General features: G+C 42.8%; 1 protein-coding gene across 2 annotated transcripts; it reads left to right on the forward strand.

Moving 5' to 3' along the window:
- The first annotated feature begins 1219 nt into the window (after positions 1-1219).
- On the forward strand, positions 1220-9468 carry LOC121962999 (protein FAM171B). Of its 2 annotated transcripts, none has more exons than XM_042513353.1 (8): positions 1220-1445; positions 2989-3222; positions 5223-5315; positions 5798-5956; positions 6427-6600; positions 6694-6810; positions 6899-7022; positions 7640-9468. In XM_042513353.1, the coding sequence occupies exons 1-8, from the start codon at positions 1220-1222 to the stop codon at positions 8931-8933; spliced, it is 2421 nt and encodes an 806-aa protein (XP_042369287.1). In that variant the 3' UTR covers positions 8934-9468. The 2 variants fall into 2 exon arrangements, with proteins under 2 accessions (XP_042369287.1, XP_042369288.1); XM_042513354.1 differs by having other exon boundaries at positions 6430-6600.
- The last annotated feature ends 836 nt before the right edge of the window (positions 9469-10304 follow it).

Here is a 10304-nt window from a genome sequence, read left to right on the forward strand (position 1 = left end):
GATGTAACAGCATCTCCAGACTAACCACAGATGCTAGAGACAGTAAGACCTCTCACTCTGCAGCTTTTGCTGGCACAGACATGGTCTTCAGTCTTGCTTACATTATTGTTAAAATTGTAAAATGTTAATAAAAACATCTGCAATGATATAAAACAGATAAAAGCATCAAATTCTGTTGTTGCCTTGGTTGCTATTTTAACAAAAAAAGAAAATACCACAGGGCTGCAGAGGGGGGTTGTTGGAGTAAAATGTAAAAATGTCCACCATTAACAGGCCCAAACCAATTTTTTAATTCATATTTACAGCAAATGTAGGCTTTGGAGCAATGCTACAAGCAAACAGCACAAGTAAGGGTTAATGGGAAAACAAAAAACAAATGAGCAAAACGTGAATAATCATTACAAAGTTAACAGTTTAAAACTATATCCTGCAGTTAAAAACTACTTTGTTTTTCCTGTTATGCATGCAGAAGGGTGAAGTTTGGGGGGAGTTGTGCAAATGTTTATTTTTGGCCAACTTTTAAATGGGCTGTGCAGAATAATGTGATTTTTAACCCTTTGAAACCTCAGCAAATTAGCTTGACTTTTTTCAAAAAAAAAAACCATAAGAAGGCAATGAGCAATGAAAGAAGAAATTTAAGAACAAGCTAGACTTAAGATATTGTTACTCTAATTTTACAATTATTCTAATAACTGAATCTTTGGGTTCATCACTGGTGATCTTGGCAAGTTTTTTTAAAAAAATATACATCTTTTGAACTGGCTTTTGAGTTATTTGTAATAAATACAAAATACAACTCTTTACAGTCATATGTCCCTCCCTTGAGCCAAAATTTAAAAAAAAAAACATGTCTGTAATTCTTAAAATTATTTAATCCCTCCACCCTAAGAAATAACTGTCACACCCTAACTAAAATGTTTGGATGCTAAAATTACACACAAAATCCAATGACACAATGTACATTTTTTGCAAAATTCAACTGAGTGTGTCATCTTACCTTCGAAGACGATCTTCGGCCACACACCCAGTCTCAGCACCAGCGCATCCTTTCTCCACGGGGCTTTCCCCTCCTCTGTCCGCACCAGCATCACAAGAAACCATGAGACGGATGAGGCCTTCATGAGAAGAAGGACAAACACCACCACGGGACCTCGTTCTTCCCCTCCGGAGCTCGTCTCTCGCGGTTCGTTATGTCTGTGAGCCTGCTCCCCCTCTCGCCATGCCCGCCGCTGATCGCTCCCTGCCGCCGCCGCCGCTGCTGCTCCTCCTGCCGTCGCTGCTTCTGATCTGGTGCCTGGATGGGCCGGTGAGAGCAGCGGAGGAGGGCGGCGGCCTGCCCTCCTCCTCACCCGGGGACAATGGCCTCAGCGTCGCGGTCGGGGACCCGTCCGCCACCGAAGCGACCGCCTCCGGGCGACTCCTCAGCGCCTCGGCTCTGATGGAAGGTAAACAAAAACAAGCAGCAGCAGCTCTCCGTCAGGCGCTCATTGTTAGAGAAAATGGAAATGAGCTGCAACAGAAGACACAGTGTGACTCATAACTGGATCAGGTAGCAGCTCTGTGCATCCCGTAATTCGGCTGTTTGTTTGTGTGAAACTGAAGCCAATTACAACTGTAATACATTTAGGATATATTATATGATTGGCTTGTTTAGACACATCAAATTTAGGTTGGTGTGATTTTTAGGAGGCAAATGCTGTGAGCATGTCTATAAATACATTTGAAAATGAACAGAATGAAGCTTTTAATTCAATCAGACACTTTTCATTGACTTGAGTGTCAAAATAATAGAATTTAAAGTACTTTATGGTCTACTTTTGCACGCAAAAGACAGAAATGTGTCTTAAATTTCACACAATTGGCCTGCATGAAGGGGAGCACCAGGTACTCCCTGATGAGGACTGAAGCTGAAATGCTGTGTGCTGAGAGAGCACTCAGTGATTAGGCTATTTTAATGTGTAAAATTTTAGATATACCTGAAGATGTAAAGGACAAGCTGGTTAAATATAAGCCATTTTTGTGCAAAAATGTTTACCCATGGGTGGATTATGATAAAACAGGCCCCGCCACGTCTCTAATTTAGAAGGAAGACACACTGACTCTGAGGTGGTTTTCTGCATCTTTGCAGTTGTTATGCATCTTTTTGTGGATTTCTGTCTCTTTGTGGCAGGATTAAGACGTATAATGTGGAGGTTTGGAGGATTAGGGTTTTTATCTCTGGCCTCAGCAGGTGATGTATTAATGGGAAGCGTTATAATCCTGAACTGCTCTGCTGATACAGGACCTGAGCCTGTGCTCGCTGATGGCCCCTGTTTACAACTGCTGTGGGCACGGAAAACACCAAAGCACACTTGAGTGCTTTCTAGGAACTATTTCATGCCAAATTTGTACTGCACATGAGCAGTTATTAAGCTCGACTGAACTAAATAAAATGATATTGAATATACTTTCTTTTGAACATGAAAATAGGCTTCTGTGCATTTGAGAAATAAAAATGTAGAAGTACACTAAAATTAACTCTGCTAGCAAAATTCACCTTAAGATTAAAAACTCTAGTTTTCATCCTTTTTCAGTCCCCCAACAACAGCCAAACATTGAAAAATTAGTAACTTGCTAAATATCTTCTACGTGCTCCTGCAATACTGTCGTAAGGGAAGAATCGTTGAACGGGACTTGGTTTTGATGTATTTTTCATTCTCCCACAGACTCGGCTGTGCCTGCCTCATCACTTTTTCATGGTGAGAGAAAGGTTACTGAGTACTGCTGGGAGGAAGTGGTGGAGGCTGGTCTGCATACAGACAGAGCGCACGTGCACAGAAACACTGGGGCGGGCGATCAGTATTCAATCATTTAGGAAAGCACCAATAGCCAATCTGAAAATATTGTCACATATCAATATCAAGGTATTGAAAATCATTTATTAAATGCCACAAAGAGGCATTTTCAAAGTCTCAATCAAGATACTTTTATCTTTTATTTTCTCCCCAGAGCCTCAGTTTGCCCTAAAGGTCCTGGTGAGGGACCTGGTGACCCGTCAGCCGCTGCCGGGTGCTTCGGTGGATGTTTACGTAAATCACACCCTGAGGAGCTCGGCCCGAGCAGGCCAGAGAGGTGACGTTCTGCTCTGGGTCACATACAGCCCAGGCCTCAGTCTGACACTGCTGGGCAGCATGGAGGGCTACGTCCCCAGCCCGCTGCCCTGGAGCACCGCCAAGAGACCCAGTGAGTAACACTAACAACTAGTTTTTAACCCTTTCGCTGTCCCAGAATGACGGGCTGGCGCTGAGGGATGCGCCTATTAATCGGCCGAACATTGGTGTCAGCCGATATTTGCCCAAGGTAACATTCATTGATGGCAGCGGCCGATGTTTTCCTGGTTTGTCACATAAGTTGTAAACAAGCTAAATAGCAGGGCTTAGAAACTAAAGGCATCTGGTGGGAAAATAGAAAATGTTTTTGGGAAGGACAGAGATCTATTCAGGGGGAAATTAGGTAATAAACTCACTATCGACACATCAGTGTGACAATGCTACACTGGGAACGATAACATCCATGCTGACATTAGCAGGACGAGAGCTAAGTGTAAAAATTACAAGCTGCATCAGTGGTTTTAAAACAATACAGCACTAGAAGAAAGTTACCCCAAAAATGAATGAATATTGAGTGAATATTTTTTTTCTCTGAAAGATAATTTCAATATAAAATTAGAATAGTTATAAATAAAGTTTTCTGGATATTTGTCCAAATAATTTCTTTTTAAATTTTGCCCTTTTAAAAAAAACTCATTTTCATGTTATTTTCTTGTCACCTTTTCCTAATTTCTTGCAATTTGTGGGGCATTTTGCATGCCTTTCTCCCCATGATTTCAAAAGAAATCAAACCAATTTGCTCATCTAAATGCAGCACAAGAAAACTAATGACAATCCAGGTTTCAAAGGTTTATATGAATTCTGCCGAAATTCTGAACACCAAACTATGACCAGCTGCTGGGTCGAAGCTGACTTTGACCTCCCCGATAAGGGAGAAGAGTAAGAATAAACAAAATTAAGACATTTAGCTGATACTCAGTTAAAAAAAAACTGAACTCAAGGATGCATTTCTCTTACACAAACACCATTTTTGCTCTATAAATATTATGGTGCTTCACAATAGTCTTTATCGCCATAAGTGAGCACATATTTCCTGCCATGCCAGCCCCCGTACTCACACAGCTGAATTATTCATGCTCATTACAGATTAATCAAGTGTCTGCGACAACATACAACTTGTCACTGAGGTTTGTTCACGATGAGGCAATTTATGTTCCCGCTGCACAGTCAAGTGTAACCGAACGCCGTCTTTTTATTGATTGTCTGAACAGCAACACGCAGAGCGTTGGGGGGGAACATGTGCCTGCCTCAGCAAACTGTCTTTGTCCTGCGCTCAGTCGTGTGCGGAGGGGGGCGGGGGCTCTTTAGCCACAGCGGGCCTGGGTCTATTGTTTGTGCTCTCACTTCCTGTTACTGGACTGAGATGGAGCAGGTGTTGGGAGGGATGAAATCAAAGGGATGATGAAAGAGTGTCATCTGTCGAGAGCTGCTTTGCTCTGCAATATCAGAGGCGCCTCAGCCAGACATAAACAGCTTTTATGTCCAAAAAAACAAACCAAACCAAACAAAGGTTGACTTGTGTCTTTACTACTTAACCCCTGAAACCTGGACAGATGCCTTTCACAAATATTTAAACCTTTGAACTCTGAGCAAATTGGTACAATTTCTTTCAGTAACATGAGAAATAAGGCAGTGGGTAGTTTGGTAAGAAATGTTCCTCAAATTGCAAGAAATTGGTAGAAATAAAAAAAGATATATATATGTCAAGGAAACAATATCTGCATAACTATCACATTAACTTATTTTAAATTATTTTACAGAACTATTGTGGATTTTGAATTAATTTTCCCAGATTTTTTTCCTTTTATATCTTTTTTAAAGATGTTTTTAAAGGGAGTCAAGTGGTTTTGCTAAGGTTTTGAAAGGTTTTATTTTACACTAAATGTAAGTAGTAATTTTTCATCACATCAGTCGTTTCTCAAAGGATTATTGACAGATAATGTCTCTACCTTTGATATCCATTTTTCTTGGAAACAATTTGAAAACATTATACTTTTAAAAACTGGAAAACATGCTGAAACAATATTAATATTTGTGTTTTATGTTTTACCATTCCTGCTTGTGTCCTTGCAGTTTTCTCCGCCGTCACGTTGCTGCTGCTCCCTCACAGTCAGGGAAACATCTGGCTGTTTGAAGACTCTGTGGTCATCACCGCAAAGTTACCTGGTGAGTTTAGACAGTTTTTTTAGATGTCAGAAACTATTTGCCTTCATATTAGCAAGCAAATCAAAACTTTGATTTATAGAAAAACACACCTTTCACTCTTTCTTGGGTTGCATTTTACATTGCAGGGCTTCAAATGAAAAGATTTTCAGTGGTTAAAGTAGTAAAGTAAGACCGGCGGTATATAACAAAACAGCAGAGAGCTACATGAACATGGAATTTGTGTCCCCTCCACTGCCACCTACTGGCCACTGGTAGGACTACAACATGTCAAATAGCTCACTCCAGGGTCAAAAATCAGACCACTGAAGCTGGAGTCAGACCAGTACTCCGACATACTTGATGCTTTCAGCTCTTCTTTTTCATTTTTTCTCTCTCATCTCTTAAAGCCAATCTATATTTAATGCAATAAGTGGTCATCGTAGGGTTAGAGTTTACATTGTGTGTCAAGATCTAGTCTAATCACATGCCTCTTGTTTTTACAGACAGCTCATCCCAACCCAAGGTGAAGTTCCCCAAGAACCTCCTCACAATGTCTGATAATAGCAACGTCTCCTCTGTGACTGCGTTTCTGACTGTACCACAGTACCATCTAGCAAAAGACTGCGCCAACTGCACTCCAGGCATCATCAGCAAAAAATCATGTGAGTGTTCAATAATGTTAAAAGCAGCTTAATCTTAGTCTTACATGTTCGTTTTGGTTTGGTTATTACCCATCAGGGACTGTCTGGCACATTGTACGTGCTTTACATTCTTCATTTTTTGATATTTTTGGCTGTGTCCATGCATAAGGCATACATTTTGGCAAGGTTGTTTACTCTTGTTTAATCTTGGGATTTCCACCTGAGCTCCTACAATAAGTGTAAAATACACAGTGTAAACACAATTGTTTCATTCATAGTGTTAAGTGCAAAAAAACTCGCTACTGAAACCCATTCAAACTACAATTTTTGATCCCACTGCCATCCAAGCATAAAGAATATACACTGTATTATTTCTGATGATATCTTCACAAAACACATGTATGTCAATGTTTAAAGTTTTAAAATTTGACAGTTAAGGATTTACTTTACCACTTAAATGTGATAGATTGACTCCTCTGACTGGATTTCAGCAGCGTTCAGAAGCATCGAGCTGAAGGCGGTGGCAGCCGTTGACATCGTGCTGTACTCTGGTGGCGAGGAGCTCCAGGTTCGGGGACCCATTCAAATCAGCCTGCCCCTGGGACACAGCACGCACCTCAGGGCCTCTGACACGGTGCCAGCCTGGGCCTTTAACCTGAAGACCGGTAAGCATGCAAAATAAAGTTAAAACATTGTTACATAGATAAAGCATTTAGAATTTAGATTTGATGTGATATCGTAATGTACAATAACAACAGGTGCCTGGGAGAATCAGGGGCTGGGAATAGTGAAAACAGTTGGCAATGAGCTGGTTTGGACGTACACCGCCTCCCATCTGGGCTACTGGATTGCTGCCCCCCTTCCCTCATCAAACGGTAAATAACTCACTTTCATTAACTCAGCTTATAAAATGTGTTTTGGCAAATCATTTGCAAATATTTGTTCGTTTTTTTAACCATCTAGATTACTTGGGACATGGAGGCTCCATTGATTTCCTGTCATACCACACCTACCTATTGATGGGAATACTGGGAGCGACGCTGGCAATAGTGATTGGCTTTCTTTCCTTGCTACTGTGTCAATGCAGGTAAGAAAGCTGCTCAGAAATGCTATCAACTGCTTCAATTTACAGTATATACATTTTTCTTACATTACTTTCTATTAAGTAAGAATTCATTATTAATTGAAATTATTGACACATGAACAAAAACACAGCTTTGAGCTCTAAATAAACGGTGCAGAGGTTTGATCTTGAATAAGCTACACCAATCGTTACATGAATATTTAAAATCAGCAAAAATCCTTGATATTTGAGTTTTATCTTACAGAGAGGAGACTGAATATGCAGGAGTCTGTGCTAAGTCATGACCTTTTTTGCACTTTCTACTACATTAATGTCAAAAAATGACACAGATGGGTTTATGAAATTGGCTGAAAGTCCTGTGCTTCTCCTGCAGACGCTAAAGGGTGCCCACGGTGTCACTGTAATGACTCCAAGGAAAACTACCCTAGGGGTGTATTTTGGCGACATGCTAGTGAGACCAGGCTAAAATAGTTAAAAAAAAATAAATAAATAAAAAGAAGCCTTAAAATTAAAAACTTTAAGGTGCCCCTTTAGTTTGCCCTTACTGGGCCTGGCATGTTTGAAACGCTGCCCTCTGAAACAGACCTCCATTCTGACCCAACTCTGTTTCTTCAATATAGGAGGGGTTCTTATCGAGAGCCCAGGCGGAGGAGAGCGCGCTTTTCCAAACTCACAGTGGTGAAAAAAGACCAAACCACCTCCACCCACATGGAAGAAGGTCTGCTGTTCCGCTCTGGCGACAACAGCCTCGCTTCCTGCAGCGTCCAGTGTGAACCCTCGTCCACGCCGAGGCACAAAGCCAACTACAACATCTATGTGGAGGATCCAGGGAGTCGCCCGGCGGCTCCTCTTTATGAGAACATCGCTCTGGATCGGATCAAAAATTCCCAGCCGTCTCACTACATCAACAGTGAAGAGGTGGCTCGGCTTCGGGAGAAGTCGGAGCAGGCCAACATGAACACTGACAACTTCTTTCCTGATAAGTTGGTTCATATCTACAACCAGCCGGTGGCGATTATTCAGGCGCCAGAGCTTTTCAGTGCTCAGGAGCAGCATAAGTCTGCTACTTTCCCCCGCAATGGAGGTGAGTACGATGCTCACTCAGAGCCTGCCAGTAAAGACAGCTACACCCAGACCCTCCCCAAAGTCCCTCACCATCACCAAAGTGGCAGCAGCCCACAGCAGAGCAACCAAGACGAGCCCCAGCCTCTGGAGACGCCTCCTCCAGGTCAAGGCCCCAACGCCGTTGTGTGGGGACGCTACAGTAACCTCCTCGAATCCTCCGTCTCCGTACCTGGGACTCTAAATGAGGCAGCTGGTATGGAGGCCTTCAGCGGTGGTCATGGCGTACCCAGCGAGCTGCAGGGGATTTCAGAGCGCACCTTGCTGGAGCTGACCCGCGGCAAGTCTCACCCAAGAGCCTGGTTTGTCTCCTTAGACGGAAAGCCCGCTGCCCAGGTTCGCCACTCCATCATTGAGCTCCAGAGCCGCCACCGCCCACCGAGCAGCAATGACACCAGCCTGGACTCAGGGGTGGACATGAACGAGCCCCAGCAGAATATCCGCGAGACGGAGCGTGACAGGCCCTCAATCAGGGCCTCTTCGCTGCAGCACCACAGCCGCGGGGGTCGCTACGGCGAAGAGCAGGACCTGAGCAGCAGCGAGAGTGGCACAACGGCCACCTGCACGCCAGAGGACCCTTCCCTGAGGAACATTTTAGACGGGAGCAGCGGGGCTATCCCCAATATTCCCGAAGAGCGAGACGGGATGGATACATCCAGCGCTCAGGAGGACAGCGAGTCAAGAGGTACGCCGCCTCCACGGCGTCTGAGGAAGGTGAGAGAGAAAGGGAAGACGGAAAAGAGGAGCGCGAAGCATGTCCGTGAGGGGCGACCTCTGACCAAGCGGAGTTAGAGCATTGTAAAGCATTTCTGTTGTCTAATTTAAATGTCCAATCAACCATTTAACCCACATTTTGCTATGGCAGTGATACTCAACTTATGCCTGTGGGCTAAATCTGGTCCCAAAACAGGATGCCGGGCTCAAACATTTTCTAATTGATAATGAAAATAAAGATTTATAATGGGAATTGACTTCGTACTTTTAGAATACATAAAGTGCCATAGTGAATGAAACCGCATCAAAACAGAGCGTCTACATCAAAAAAAGTGCCGGTGGAGGACCCCAGCACCTCCCGACAGAGGTCCTTACTGAACCCCAAATGTCCTAAAATCCTAGAAATGTCCAGAAAACTAAAATTCTGAAAATCCCGGAAATGCCCAAAAATCCTAGAGGTACAACAACCTTGAAATCTTCTTAAATCCTAGAAGCTTTCTAAAATCCTAAAATTGTCCTGCAACCCTCACAATGTCAGAAAAGACTACAATTGTCCTGAAATCTGAGAAATGTCCTAAATCCTAGAGACATGTATGGGGCTGCTGTGACTGGCCCTGCCCCCTGTCAATTTGCAAAAGTGGCCCCAAAGCAGATTAAGTTGAGTATCCCTGTGCTGTGGTATCATTAGTGCTGAGTGATCCAAATTTGTTTTTACCACTTGTGCTCACGCCGGCATTGTTGTTGTTAAGTTTCGTGATTGTACAACTTTGCCAAAGAATGCTATGCTTAAAAAAACAAAGCAGGATCAGTGTCACGTTCAAGCACCATTTTCTCCATTTCTCTGAAGATCACCAGCGAGATTCTTCACAGCAAAATGTCCGTGTGAACACGAAATCCCACAGCCCCCAAGTACTGGCAAAATAGAGGGTGCCTTCTTACTGCCTGTCATCATTAATATGATCACATGAGGCACAGTATTTGTCTGTATTTACTTAAATCTGGTGAGTTTGCAGGATGGACACAGGTACAGGTCTATGTGTAGTGCACTTATCCTCACCGTAAATGCCTGCTGTAAATTAAATACGACGTAGAAGCTTTCCCTGTTTGCAGTGCTTCTTTTAAACATCCAGCCTCATTTTGGTAAAAAAGAGAGTCTGGGGTTCATGACAAATTCAAGTTTTTAACTCATGACGTTTTGTCGCGTTTGTTGATGACTAATCTAACTCCAGTGGATTTTGGAGTGATGTACATTGTAAAGTTAAGCTGCCATGTTGAAGTTACCGCACCTAATATTGGAGGTTTTAAACCGACGGTTGTTTTCGAATGCATGAAAATGAATGTCTACCTGTGTGTATGAAAATGTTTTTACTGTAGAGCAAACATTACTTCATCATAGCTGTTCGATTACTTATTGAATATTTTGTTTCATAGTCTAGTCTTGGAGAGAGA

The sequence above is a fragment of the Plectropomus leopardus genome, chromosome 24, assembly GCF_008729295.1.
Source record: "Plectropomus leopardus isolate mb chromosome 24, YSFRI_Pleo_2.0, whole genome shotgun sequence".
In the NCBI taxonomy this organism is placed as follows: Eukaryota; Metazoa; Chordata; class Actinopteri; order Perciformes; family Serranidae; genus Plectropomus; species Plectropomus leopardus.